This window comes from Somniosus microcephalus, chromosome 17 (assembly GCF_052327205.1).
Source record: "Somniosus microcephalus isolate GS21.2 chromosome 17, FLI_Smic_1.0, whole genome shotgun sequence".
Taxonomy (NCBI): Eukaryota; Metazoa; Chordata; class Chondrichthyes; order Squaliformes; family Somniosidae; genus Somniosus; species Somniosus microcephalus.
The window spans coordinates 16,051,037-16,065,978 of NC_141003.1; the positions used below are offsets into that span (position 1 = coordinate 16,051,037).

A 14,942-nucleotide genomic window follows, 5' to 3' on the forward strand; every position below is an offset into this window, starting at 1 on the left:
CCAGGGCACCAGGGAGAACTCCCCTGCTCTTCTTCGAAATAGCGCCATGAGATCTTTTACGTCCACCTGAGAGAGCAGACGGGCCGCGGTTTAACGTCTCATCCGAAAGATGGCACCTCCAACAGTGCAGCACTCCCTCAGCACTGCACTGGAGTGTCAGCCTAGCTTTATGTGCTCAAGTCCCTGGAGTGGGACTTGAACAAATGTGAAAGTCAACTGAACATGATTCAGCTTTACATCTATAGTGGCAAATAAACTTTCTTGATATCAGATGCACTATGGTGTTACGTAGCATAGACCTCAGCTTTGTAATATGGTCTACTGGCATATTATGGCAGAATGCGTGAACTGTATAAAACGCGAGTCAGGCCACAGCTAGAGTACTGCGTACAGTTCTGGTCACATTACAGGAAAGATGTGCAGAAGCAAAATACTGCGGATGCTGGAAATCTGAAATAAAAGCAGACAATGTTGGAAATACTCAGCAGGTCAAGCAGCATCTGTGGAGAGAGACAGAGTTCTGTTTCTTTCTCCACAGATGCTGCCTGACTTGCCGAGTATTTCCAGCATTGTCTGTTTTTATTACAGGAAAGATATGATTGCATTAGAGAGGGTACAGAAGAGATTTACAAGGATGTTGCCAGGACTGGAGAACTTTAGCTATGAGGAAAGATTGGATAGGCTGGGGTTATTTTTCTTGAAAGAGGAGGCTGAGGGGAGACTTGATTGAGGTGTTTAAATTATGAGGGGCCTAGATAGAGTGGATAGGAAGCACCTATTTCCCTTAGCAGAGAGATCAGTAACCAGGGGGCATAGATTTAAAGTCATTGGTAGACAGAATAGAGGGGAGTGGAGGAGAACTTTTTTCATCCAGAGGGTGGAGGGGGTCTGGAACTCTCTGCCTGAAAGGGTAATAGAAGCAGAAACCCTCATCACATTTAAAAAGTACTTGGAAATGCACTTGAAGTGCCGTAACCTACAAGGCCACGGACCAAGAGCTGGAAAGTGGGATTAGGCTGGAAAGCTCTTTTTCGGCCAGCACAGACATGATGGGATGAATGGCCTCCTTCTGTGTCGCAAATTTCTATGATTAGCAGAAGCTCACAAATTCACCATTGCTCAAATTTGGAATTTTTCCTCTTGCATCTTTTAACAAGTGTGTAAAAAGGGAGATTCTCCATCTCTCCCAGCAAGTTTCCTTTAGTATAAATCTACACAAGGAGTATGTTTGTAGGAAACCCCAACTACATCTGGCAGCATGCATAGAAGGTTACAGCACAGAAGGTGGTCATTCGGCCCATCGTACCTGTGCTGGCTCTTTGCGCTCATTCACCCAGCTCTTGCCCCATAGCCCTGCAAATTTTTCCTTTTCAAGTAAATATCTAATTCCCCTTTGAGTTACCATTGAATCTGCTTCCACCGCCCTTTCAGGCAGCGCATTCCGGATTGTAACAACTCGCTGCGTAAAGTATTCTTTAGAGAAGTTCTTCGAATAGATGTCAAGATTCTTCAATCTACATACCTCAAAAACATTTTGAGCATCTAACAGTTCCGACTGCAAGGAGCTTGGTGCCCTGGTTATGCCGGATCCATCTTGGTGCATCGCTGGTGAATTAATGTGCTCACTATGAACAATTACAGACACAATATTATGTGAGATGGATTGCAAACAAGTTACAGATGTCTCAATTTAATTTACTGGGTGTTGGGGATCATTACTCACGAAGCTAGCTCCTGTTGCATTACCAGTTGATTTTCTAACTTGGTCTTCTCCATTCGCAAGGCCTAGAGTCAAGACAGGAATTTAGACTGGAATTATTTTTTTGCTTTTGTTTAAATATTACAAAAAAGGGATCTTACCTCTACAACCAAGGAATATTCAACAATGGAATGCTTAAGTTCCTCAATACGATTATGGCTCTGCAAAGAAAGGAGGCAAGTTTTAAAACACACCAAGTGCACACAGATTTAGAGATTTCGAACACAGGCTGTAGAGTGCCTCATCTTTCGATGAGGCACTCTACAGCCCTCTGGACTCAGAGTTCAACAATTTCAGATCATAACCTCAGCCCCCATCACATACCCACACTTTTTGTTTGGCCTTTTTTCTTCCCTCCCACATGGCAGCTGTCCTTCATTCTGCCAGCGCAATTCACACTTCATCTAGAGCCATCCTTTGTTCCTTAACCTGTCCCATTACCACCTCCTCTTGCCTTGAATATCTGTCTCTCAATGTCTCTTAATCTCTCCTGCTTTCTATCCTATCACTGACCTTCCCTTGTTCTTTCAGCCCCTCCCCCTTTTCCCAGCCCCAAGACTTGCTTTCCATTTCCTACTTTTTTTTTTCCAGTTCTGACGAAACGTTAACTCTTTCTCTCTCCACGGATGCTGCCCTGGCGGCCTGAGTTTTTCCAGCATTTTCTGTTATTACAGATTTCAAGGGGTTAAGTTATGAGGAGAGATTACACAAACTAGGGTTATATTCCCTAGAATTTAGAAGGTTAAGGGGTGATCTGATTGAAGTTTTCAAGATATTAAGGGGAACAGATAGGGTAAATAAACTATTTCCGCTGATTGGGGAGTCAAGGACAAGGAGGCATCGTCTAAAAATTAGAGCCAGACCTTGCAGGAGTGAAATTAGGAAATACTTCTACACACAAAGGGTGGTAGAAGTTTGGAACCCTCTTCCGCAAACGGCAATTGATGCGAGATCAATTGTTAATTTTAAATCAGAGATTAATAGATTTTTGTACACCAAAGGTATTAAGGGATATGGGCCAAAGGCAGGTATGTGGAGTTAGGGCAGATCAGCCATGATCTCATTGAATGGCGAAACAGGCTCGAGGGGCTGAATGGCCTATTCCTGTTCCTATCTTCTTATGAACACATGTTGTATGCATCTACTGGGCAGGGAATGGAAAGGGGGAGAAGATGAGGAGGAATATAGTGACCTTACCAGGCCCTTGCACCGCAGGGGGCTCAGTTTTAATTCCGCTAACAGATAGTCAAAAACAAGAGATTTAGCCAATCAAAGTATGGTTTTCCTTATAATCGACATATACTATGTGTTTTTTCAATGAAATCCTGAAACTATAATTGATATTTCAAGAGGTTCTCCTTAATTCTTGATGGCAGAAACCTGGAAGTGGCTGGTCAAAGACACAGACACCTCCATTTTTGTTTTGATGCTGCTTTTGAAGGTACTTGTGCAATGAATGCAGCAAAGGACAAGTCCCTTGTTTTGGACCCCAGGGGACCCTACCACGCGATTTCATCAACAGAGTCCCCGTTCTGTCCAAGAGGAAACAGACGTAGATGAAGGCAAAGTTTAACAGCCTGAGGAAATCTGTCAGGGTAAGATGAGTCATCATTTCACTATACCATGCCAACTGCAAAAATTCTGCAGACTACAAGTTTCCTCTCACCTTGCCGAACTATGACTTGAGGCTGCATGCCAAGCCTTCAGAAAACTGCTCATTCCAAGCTTCACTGGCATGCCCATATTGCACTCTGGCCACTGGCAGCATTAGGGCTGTGCACCCCAAGCCAGTCAAGGGGCCCCGAGCGGAATAAATGCTGGGTTTAATAATTGAGGTAAATCGATCTCTTTTATTGAGGGGGTTCCAAACAGAACCTTTGCACGGGGGGTCCCTGCAAGGCAAATGCTGCTTCTGAGTAGAGCACGCTTGAGTAGTTCCACTTCAAACTGGAACTGCTGTCAAATGACCATTTGGAGCAGTAAGCCCACAAACCAACCAGCATGATTCATATTCACATAATCTCACACCAGCAGAGAGGCAGAATGAATGCTTGGCTGTCACTCTTGGTGCTCTGCAAATGTCTAACATCTCAACACTCCTTTACTTGCAGGACACAAGCAATTTTAGATTGTTAGTCCCTGCCTCAGCTTATCCGCTGTTGAAACACTCAGCTATGCTTTTGTTACCACCAGGCTTAACTATTACAATGCTCTCCTGAACAGCCTCCCATCTTCAGCTTCAGCAGATCCCACACTCTGTTGCCTATATCCTAACTCGCACCAAGTCCCATTCACTCATATGGGGATTGGGCAGGAAAGTGGAGTTGAGGTCGATGATCAGCCATGATCTTATTGAATGGCGGAGCAGGCTCGAGGGGCCGTATGGCCGACTCCTGCTCCTAATTCTTATGTTCTCTCTGCCTCTCTCTCTCCTTCCTCAAAACCCACCTCTTTAACCAACCTTTTAACCACCCGTCTCAATATCTCCTCCTATGGCTTGGTGTCAATTTTTTTTTCTGATTACTTTCATGTGAAACGCCTTGGGATATTTTCCTACATTAAAAGAAAGACTTGCATTTCAATAGTGCTCTTCACAACCTCAGGACGTCCTAAAGCACTTTACAGCCAATGAAGTACTTTTTGAAGTGTAGTCACTGTTGTAATGTAGGAAACGCAGCAGCCAATTTGCTGTTTGTGTGAGCTTGCTGTGCGCAATTTGATAATGACCAGATAATCTGTTTTTTTTTTTTTTTTTATAAAGTGATGCTGACTGAGGGATAAATATTGGCCTCGGACAACAGGGATAACTCCCCTGCTCTTCTTTGAAATAGTGTCATGGGATCTTATGTCCTCCTGAGAGAGCAGATGGGACCTCTGACAGTGCAGCACTCCCTCAGCACTGCAGAGTGTCAGCCTAGATTTTTGTGCTCAAGTCCCTGGGGTGGGGCCTGAACCCACAACCGTCTGACTCAGAGGCGAGGGTGCCACCCACTGAGCCACATCTGACACTCTATAAGCACTATATAAATGCAAGTTGTTGTTGTTTGAATAGGCCATTGTAGGGACTGACGAGAGAGGGGATCGTATTGAAGCTGGAGTCACCTGAAGCTCAGAGCGAGTTTACTCCTATTCCTGTTTACTTCCTCTCCTTATAAATTCATGTACATTCCAACACACCACCACAGTGGATATTAGCCGCGTAATCTCAACTCAAAGGGTGGTCTTGGAGCCAGAGCTGCAGCAGATGTTCCTCCTCTATGTGTCAGCCATGGCCCAGTGGCACTGCTCTCGCCTCAGTCAGAAGGTCGTGGGTTCAAGTCCCACTCCGTAGACTTGAGCATATAATCTGACAGTAGAGTACGGAGTGGGTGCTGCACTGTTGGAGGTGCCGTCTTCCAGATGAGACATTAAACCGAGGCCCTGTCTGTCCTCTGGATGTGAAAGTTCCCATGGCACCATTTGAAGAACAGAAGAGTTCCTCCCAGTGTCCTGACCAACAGTGACCGTTCAACCAAAATTAACTGAAACAGCTTAATTGGTCATTTAACTCAGTGGGATCTTGCAAACGTCTTGGCTGCCACGTTTCCTACATTAAAACAACGACTACACCTCAAAAGTACTTCATTGGTTGTATAGCACTTTGGGATGTACCGAGGTTGTGAAAGGGGTTATATAAATGCACGTTCTTTCTTCTGTGACTCTAGGCAAACCTGAAAATTCAACCACAGGTCCCAGTGGCGCCCAAGATGCCAGAACCTTCAGCATCGTGTCAATCTGTCTTCAAGTGTGGCCTAAGCAAACTTTGATACAAGTTTAACATAACTTCACTGCTTCTCAGTTCTCTCCCTCTGGAAATGTACCCCAGTACTTTGTTTACTTTTTTATGACCTTCTGTCGCTATTTTCAGTGATTTATGTATCTGTACCCCTAGCTCCCTTTGCTCCTCTACCCCATTTAGACTCTGGTTATCCAAGCAGTATGTGGTCTCCTTAGTCTTCCTACCAAAATGCACTACCTCACACTTATCTATATTGAAATTCATTTGCTAATTACACGCCCATTCTCCCAGCTTATTAATGTCTTCCAGTTTTTTGTCGCAGTCCTCCTTTGTATTAACTGCAGCTCCCAATTTGGTGTCCTCCGCAAATTTTGAAATTGTATTTCCGATTCCAGAGTCCAAGTCATTAAGGTAAATTAGTGGTCCCAGCACCGATCCCTGTGGAACACCACTTCCTACCTTTTGCCAGTCTGGAGAGCTACCTTTAACCCCTACTCCCTGTTTTGTGTTTAGTAGCCAGCTTGCTATCCATTCTGCTACCTGTCCCCAGACTCCACAAGCTCTGACCTTAGTCTGTTAGGAAGTAGTTGCCTGTTGAGCCAAATGAAGCCACGCTGGAGAGACGAGAAGCAAAAGAACTGCAAATGTTGAAAAATGTGAAATAAAAAGAAAATGCTGGGAATACACTGGTCTGTTAGCACTTGGGAAGAGGAAAGATGGGCACTTATCCATAAAGTCAACTCGCCTTTTCTCTTTTCAAAATGGTGACTAACCTGCTTTCAGCATTTCTTGTTTTTACCTCTGCTCTTTGACGTGTTTAGATTACTAGAAAAACTGATCGTGCACGGAAAGTACCATGCCATCTTCATACTTACCCTTCTGCTCCGACAATCTATCGGACGTAGGCTAAGAATTGACAACAGTGCTACTCAATGGGTAAAGCAACTTTTTAAGAACACGAGACCTTGACAATTGCAGTTTCAATAAATTAAATTAGAACTGCTTAGAAGGCACATCTTCTGCGTAAAAGCATAGTCAATATTGACTTACCTACCCGTGACATCGAATGCCCAGTTAAACCAGTTTAACCAACATCAGAGTTAGGCCAGTGACTGCTAAATGCAACGCATGCTCACTCGCTCCTGGTTCTATTAACTAGATTTTCTTGGAGACACATTAAAATTAACAATCACAATATCCTTCCCAGGGATTAGACAAGCAATTTATTTTTTAACAAGGCTTGCAAAAAAATTGGCAGAATAAATGAGTTCATGTATATAAAATCAAATATAGATGTTCAGACACTACATTTTAAAAAGCCAGATGAACTACTCCGATCAACGTGAAGCCAGTTTGATTGAAGATATTTTGATTTGCAGATTTGAAATAGCAGGTTTTACAAACCCACTGTGTAAAAAAAAACCCAAGACAAACCTCAAGTAAAACTGCATCTTTATTCTGCACTAGGTTTTCAAGGTCAGTTAACTGAATCTGAGGAAGGAAAAAGAACAGTAAGATTGTTGCTTTGTACAATAGATTAAAGCACTGCTCAATGGGAACCAAAAAATATTGCATCTTGTTGCAGCAAAGGGTATCAGCAAAATTAATTTAATTCATATATCCAATAAGACATAGCCTATAATCTAGCCTCACTTTAGGTACAATGGGGGAGAAATTGGCCTCCTCTGTGCCTCCGGGAGTGCGTTAACGGGGCACTACCAGCTTTGCGACCGGGCGCGGCGAGAGTACAGATGCCCGCGAGCGTCCCCCTGCAGGTTAGCGGCGGTGGCAAACCCATACGCCACGATCCCCTGCGCCCTGGAGATCATGACATCATCCGGTGCGCAGTGCCCCAGTACCACCCCGGATGCGAACTTGGCTTCCACCCCCCCCGCAGCATCGCCAAGTGTCAACACCGGCAGCCGCAGGAGGCGCGTCACCACAGATGCCCGCTTGGGCAGTGGTAGTCAAAGGGATTGCCGGTGAGGTAGGCGAAAAATGTTTCATCAAGACTCTTTTTTTCTCCATTTTTCAGGAGCCGTGCTTGATTGGTTCTGCGCTCTGTTAGTGCGCATGGGGCTGATCGGCGCCGATCGGATGGTGCCACCAGCGATCAGGGCATTCGTTTTTTTTGCAGAGCCTGCAGCGACGGCCCTTCCCTTTAAGGGAGGGAAGGAGCCTTCCAACACGGCAGCACTGCATGGTCCACTGTGCAGCGCTGCTCACCCCACTGCAATACTGAATTTCTCCCCCAATATGTCCTAAAATACTTCTGCCGACCAATCTCACAGAAGTGAAAGTACATCTCTTAAAATAAAAGCACTTGATTAAGACACACAAGAAATCAACTTCACACATTTGCATTGTACACATCTTGTATATAAAAAGGTCTTGGAGAAACACACTGGGGTAGGTTTGCCACTTTGGGTGCAATCAGAAAATTGTGCCCAAAATGCGCTGGTTGGGTTCAGGCTTCATGTTTCCGCTAAAATCATTTGCATAATCACAATGTAAAATCTTACACAAACCAGCGCGATCGGGCAGCGTACCAGGACATTTTTTTATTTTTTCCTTTTCATTCCTTGACGTATTTAAGAGTGGTAACCTGGTGCAGATTTATTAATACAACTGAAAATGGGCTTATCAGCAAAAAAATAAGCATTTTTTTTTTTTTTTTTTTTTTTTAAAGTAAGAGTGCCCAGTGCGCCACCTGTGAGTAAGCTGACTTATAATCACTGAAAATGATGGCCCATAATTTCCGATAGGAGGTATCCGCACACAGGAACCCTCCTATCGGGGAAAAAAATCTACGCCCTTACCTGAGGGCTCCCGAAGTCCAGACTCTTGCGCTCCTGGGGCTCTCCTGGTGCGCGCAGAGGCCCAGGTATTCCAGGGGCGCAGGCGGTTCGCGAGTGTCCCCGGGATCACGTGGGCCAGGCGAGCCAATGGGAGAAGGGAATCCCCCTTCATACTTTTGATAGGTAGACCTGTCCAAAGTATGAATGGGGATCACTAAAAAAAGGCACAACATTAAATACTTTTCTTTTTAAATCATATTTTTTTAAATGAGTTAAAATAAAAATTTAATTTTATTGAAAATAAAGTTTTTTTTTTTTTTATTTGTTTTTTTATAAAAACGGGGTTAAAAATAAACTTACTTTTAAAAAAAAAAAGTATTTTTAAATTATAAATCAGTGAAATTTTTTTTTTTTCCCCCCCACTTTTTTAAACTCTCATGCTGGTAAGAGCAGGCCTTCCCCATCTGCTTTTACCAGGCGTAAGATTTCTAAGGGTTTCCAGCGGGCGGAGGTTCTGCAGAAAGCAGAACTCTTCCCCCCGCAGAGGCCCTTCTCCAGGGCAGGCATCCGATCTGTCAAGAGGATTCTTGACAAATCGAAAATGCCAGTTTTCAGCACATGCGCTTCGCATGAAACTGGCACTTGCGAGGTCCCTACGGGTGTACACACACACCCATAGGCATCGGAAATTACGGGTCGACATTAAGAAATAAATGGAACCATTTAATAGTTTCATTGGTGTACACTAGTCAGCTTCTTAGTAAATTAAATATTTGCTGTTATGAAAGAACTTTTAAAACGTGCCGACTAGCGCCAGTGCGCCTAAGTTCTCTAAGTGCAAGTTGAAGAGCGTCCCCGAACCATCACAATCGGCGGAATCTCTCAATTTTGACCTGGGGGGCGTGTCCAGTTTTGTGGGCGGGTCTGATTCAGGCAAATTGAATCTTGAACCAGCGTAAAAGATCGTGGAAAACACGAGCGCAAGTGGTTTTGGCCATAACTCACTTACGCTTAAAATTCCCCGATCGTTCACACTGGATCAGCCGATTCCGCCCGGACAGAACTAATGGAATGCGACCCGACTGGGATTAGGCTGCTTGGATGTTGTTGTGTTTGTACCACTATACACAACTACATAAAATAATAAAGTAGCAGAGACTGAGTGTAACTTCAAGTAACCTTTACTGGGTAACTGGAACTTCGGCACTGACTGTACAAATCGATACGCGTCTGTTATATATGCTCGCAACTAAGGATGTACATCCGCAAAACAAAGCAGTCCTTCAATGTTGTATACATTACACTTCCTCCCCCTTTAGTTTAATAGTATATTAATGCAAAATTTCTATAATTAACATACAGAGCCTGTCTTTACAGTAACCTTTTTGTTTTCTTAAAAGTAACAAAATTCAAATTCCAACATAACATTTTATTTTGTCAACAGCCCTTTTACAAGTCAAGTCTCTGGGGAGGCCTCCTCTGCCTCTCTGGGTAACGTCTCTCCAGACTCTCTTGCTTTGGGGAATGAGACTGTATAGGTACAGTTGCATCAGGTGAGCTATCAGCTGTGGATGAGGCTGATGCTGATGAATCAGGAGTGTCCGTTTCCAGGTAAGGTGAGTCTGTGCGAGGTATAGGGGTGTTTTCCACCTGAACATCCAGAATTTGGTCCACATGACGTCTCAAAACGTTCTCTCCCACATCCACAGTATACATCAGTGGTCACTCTTGTGGATATTGTCCCTGGTTGCCACTTTTCTGTCCAGAAATCACGAGCATGAACTGACTGTCCCACACTGAAGCTTCTTGCTGGCTTAGCATTCAAATGTTTGAACTGTTTGTTCTCTACATCACGACGTACATTCGGTTTAAGAAGGTCCATGCGAGATCTCAGGTTCCTGTTCAGAAACATCATCGCTGGAGTCTGATTAGTGGCTGCGTGTACTGCGTTCCGATAAGCAAAGAGGAAATTGTCTATCTTGTGTTGCAGTGGTAGACTCTCACTGTACATTGCTTTGATGGCCTTCTTGAAAGTCTGTACGAATCTTTCTGCCAAGCCATTTGTAGCTGGATGGTACAGGGCTGATGTGTAGTGCTTGATTCCATTTTTCATGAAACCTTGGAATTCGTCAGAGACAAATTTTCGTCCATTGTCTGTGCACATTTGTTCTGGTAGGCCATTTCTAGCGAACATGGTCCTCAGAACTGAAATGGTCTTTTCAGATGTGTACTTTTCTTGGCTTTCCTGGTTTTATGCTGGAGGTTTTCTTCATCACTGGAACTATAGGTGTGGCCCATTCACTCCAATCCAACTTGGACAGGACCCCTAACTGTTCCAAGTTCTCCAGCTCTGCTTCTACTGAAGGGCGAATTGCATAAGGCACTGGTCTGGCCTTGTGGAACTTTGGATTTGCGTTCTCCTCAATCTTAATTTTTGCTTTCATGCCCTTAAGTGTTCCTATTCCTTTCTTGAACACTTCCTGAGAGTCAGAGAGTATTTGTGACAGTCTCACAGGAGTGGCATTACTGTCCTCCTTTGCTGACACAAACAGTGCTTGGATGGTGTGCCAATCCAACTGTATTTTCCTGAACCATTCGCGTCCCAGCGATGGTGGTCCTCCATTTTCCACTACATAGAGGTTGCATTGCGGTATTTTTTTTTTCTTTGTATGTCAGTCACTTTTATTTTAGTGGGGCACACTCTTTGTCCTGTGTATGTCTTTAACAGTACTTTAGTTGGCCATAGCGGTATGTGTGAAAACAGTCATTTGTAGTCATGTACAGAGATCACTGTTAAAGCTGAGCCTGTGTCCAACTCCATTTTCAGCCAAACTCCTGCCACTTCTGGAGTAACCCATATTATTCTGTGATCCCGTCTCTTTTACACTGTAGTTTTAGACAAGCCAGATCTTCTTCCCGAGTCTGTGTCACTTTTTTCTTTATCTGAACTGTCTCCAGTCACGTAGTGTACCTTCTTGTATCTATCTTTGAAAGGTTTCTTGTTTTCAGTCACTTGATGAACCTTTTTGTTACTCTGTATTGTATCAGTTTTCGGCTTCTCATTTGCTTTGCAGACTCTTTCAATGTGCCCTCGTCTGCCACATTGTCTGCAATCTTTGTCTTTAAACCAACAGTCATTGTGGTCATGTGACATTTTGCCACAGCGAGAGCACTTCTTTTCTTATTTCAGTGACATTTTATTAGTTGAATATTCCAGGGATTTTTGTTGAATTTCTAAAGTGCCACATGCTGCTGCTTCCATTGATATTGCAAAACTCAGCCTTCTCCGATGTGAAGTCTTTTTCCAGACAGGAGCTTCTTTTGTGTGCTTTCACTTTGCATGCCAGACACAAATCTGTCCCTCAATGCATCTGATAAACCCACTCCAAATTGGCAATGTTCTGATAATTTGCACAACTTTGCCAAATATTCAGAAATGCTTTCATTTTTGCTCTGGTTCCGTTTATGGCATTTAAATCTTTCAGCTATGAGCAGTGGTTTGGGGCTTAAATGGCCTTGGAGTGTGTCCACTATTTGTTTGAATGTTTTGTTTGCTGGCTTTTCAGGGGTTAATAAACTACGTAGCAGCCCGTATGTCTTTGCGCCCATAACAGTCAGCAAAACAGTGGCTTTCTTTTCTACCTCCACTCCGTTAGCCCCTCAGTACAACTCCACTCTTTCAATGTAAGTTGTGCAGTCTTCAATGCTGCTATCAAATGCTGCAATCATCGCCATTTTTTTTTCCAAACCCGTTTTTCTTTCTTTACTAGTTAGCTAGCGTCATGCAAGTCCTGTGCACTTTTCACTTCACTTACGTATCCCCTGCCTAGCTTAGCAAGCGTGCTCCATTTTCTCTACCTTCTCGCTCCTTTCTTCCAAATTTCGGTGTCCTCTGGATGCGATGCCAGAATAGGAAGACGTAGGTTCATAATTCTCGTCGCCAATTTGTTGTGTTTGTACTGCTATACATAACTACATAAAATAATAAAGTAGCAGAGACTGAGAGTAACTTCAAGTGATCTTTACTGGGTAACTGGAACTTCGGCAATGACTATACAAATCGATACGCGTCTGTTATATACGCTCGCAACTAAGGATGTACATCCGCAAAACAAAGTAGTCCCTTCAATGTTGGATACATTACAGATGTGTTTACTGCAAACAGAATCCACAGTAAACCCAGTCTGGGATGTTGGACTTAGTCAACCATTAAACGGTGAAGACTCAATACTGGGAAGCAAGACCCTCTCTTGATTCCGTGGCAACGGGCTGCTTACTTTGCTCTGACATTAGTCAGTTGGGGAAAGGTTGCTTGCAATCAGAGGAATGGATTTGAGTGCAGCATTCATTGTGGCTAAAGCCAGCCACGTGCCATCTGTTGGAGTTAAAAGGTTAGGTGAAACCTGGACTCGGGTACTTCAGGCTGCCTGGTGGGAGGATGTCCCAGAGTGGCCGGAATTTTGCCTACCACGACGGATCCTGTGCCGGCAGTCAGCATGGTGGGTCGCAACCCCGTTGCTGGCTTCATCCCGCTGTTGAAAACAAACTTACCTTAATGGGGCCTATTGAGCCCGCCCAGCGCGTTACCCAGCCCAATTTAATGGAGTGGGTCTGGTGACGTCAGTCATGATGAGTTTTCAGCCGGGATCATTAAAGGGACCATGGCCACATTAGATTTGACGTTTAATCTAACATAGTGCTGTCAGTGCACTACAGCATTGGAGTGCTGCAAATACTGACAATGACTGCACAGAGGCAGAGGGCTGCACCCAGGTTCTCCCATGACTCCCTCTGCATGCCTATGGAGGGAGTCAGAGCACACGGAGGACCTCTTACCTTGCGATGGGCAGAAGAGACCTCCCCATGAGACCAAAACAGCCTGGTTACACATTGCAGAGGATGGCACAAGCAGGGATGTGTTCAGGAGGACCAGAGTGCAGTGGCGCAAATGTTTCAATGACTTCATTAGATCAGGAAACGCGAGTACAAAGCCACTCTCACCTTCATCCTGCTGTGCCTCTCATCACATCCCCATCACTCTGCCTTCCCTACCCTACTCCTGCACATCTTTACTCACACCAACTTACCTTGTACCTCCACCCATCCCTCTCGATCTACATAATCACATCCCCATCTCTCTAGCCAGCCCTCATACTCGCCCCCATCCTAGTGCACTCATACCAACTAACAGCACACAAGGGTAGACATTTGGGTGTTTTAGCCAAGGATGCGACTGCTGCCAACTGCTGTGCAGAGGCGTTCTGCGCATGCGCGCTGTTGGTTCGTTAAGGGAGTGGGCTTGTTATTTAAAAAAAAAAGCCAGGAAGGGAGCGAGCTCGACACGACTGCTGCCAACAGGGTGTGTGTTCATTTTTAAAAAAGCAGAAACATCATGCTTCCGATCGTTGGAGCTTTCGCTTCTGTTCATTGGCAGCAGTCACTCCGTTTATCCAATGTTTATGTAAAGTTTCTGTTAATGTGGTGTCAAACATAATTTTTTTTATTTTCAACACTTTGCATTCTTGGACAGATTTGTATGCACCTTTGGAAGTGGCTTAGTGAGTTGCAGTGAATGGTGAGACAGAACAGTACCCCCCGCAATGGTGGCGAGTGAGAAAGTAATGGCTTGGGCATTGTAGGGATGCTTTACGGTGTTGGTGTGGGGTGGTGCCAACCTGGCACAGCATGTGGCAGCTTTATGGGTGTACAGCATAAAGTTGCCTAAATCTGGCCATGAGGAGCCCATCCCTGGCAGCAATGTGCTCGGGTGCTGATGCCCTCTGTCCTGTGCAGCATCAGGTGATTACGGAGAAGGTTGGTGATGATGTTGGTGCTGATCATGTTCTGATTCTGAGGACCAAGGTGAGACAGTATAAAGGGCATCCATTTTGATGGAATAGATGGCAGGTCAAGTACAGATGACAGAAGTGATCTGTCAATGGTGAGAGAGTTCTTCCAATGAGGTGACACTGGATGGAGACTTTGCTAGAAACGCTTGCAGCCTGCAGAATCTGTGCTGGAAATGGACTGAGCAACAGCTTCTGCCTGCGGAAAGTGAACATCTGTCAGGTGGGAGCTTTTACGGTACATTTGATGCTGTCAAGTAATCAGCTGGAGCAATGGCCAATGAACTCCCACCTCAGGTTGACAGACGTGGTTCTCGAGTTGCATGAATCCCATGGCCATGCAGGGAAATTTAAAATGCAGGGGAGAAAAATGCTCGGAAGTGCCTGTAAACTACCTGAATGATTTCAATTAGGTCTCCCACCGCTGCCGGTCGTGTTGGCTCCGAGATGACAGACATGCCTGGGGGAAAGGCGTGTGGGGGCGGGATGACAGCGGGTTCCCAACCCACTGTCAAAAACAGCAACTTTCCCACCCGCCCCGCCACCGATCGCGCCCGCTACCACCCCGGAAAATTCCGGCCAGTGTCTCTCTCGGGGGTGGGGTTTGATTAACCGCTCCGTACCCATGCAATGATGTACATCCAACAATCCTCTCCCCAGTGCAAGGCCTGCTTTTAACAAGGTAAGTGGTGAATTAATCAAAATTAAAACATTTTTTCCCCACAGGTTTATTATTTTTAAATACTTTAAAGAAAGGTAAG

The 14,942-nt window shown here is 44.7% G+C and overlaps 1 protein-coding gene and 1 pseudogene across 5 annotated transcripts in view; one reads left to right on the top strand and one right to left on the bottom strand.

Annotated features, from left to right (window-relative positions):
• Nucleotides 1-14,942, top strand: part of LOC147105528 (tyrosine-protein phosphatase non-receptor type substrate 1-like) — a 535,426-nt pseudogene that overhangs the window by 436,791 nt on the left and 83,693 nt on the right.
• The window catches only part of LOC147105533 (inositol 1,4,5-triphosphate receptor associated 2-like), a 176,700-nt gene that overhangs the window by 117,484 nt on the left and 44,274 nt on the right, over nt 1-14,942 (bottom strand). For all 5 annotated transcript variants that reach the window (XM_086009964.1, XM_086009967.1, XM_086009965.1 and 2 more), the window contains exons 11-14: nt 6,972-7,028; nt 1,861-1,920; nt 1,724-1,785; nt 1,523-1,625 (exon numbers count right to left, since the gene is read on the bottom strand). In XM_086009964.1, coding sequence (XP_085866090.1) covers nt 1,523-1,625; nt 1,724-1,785; nt 1,861-1,920; nt 6,972-7,028 — 282 coding nt within the window. The remainder of the gene's footprint in view (nt 1-1,522; nt 1,626-1,723; nt 1,786-1,860; nt 1,921-6,971; nt 7,029-14,942) is intronic.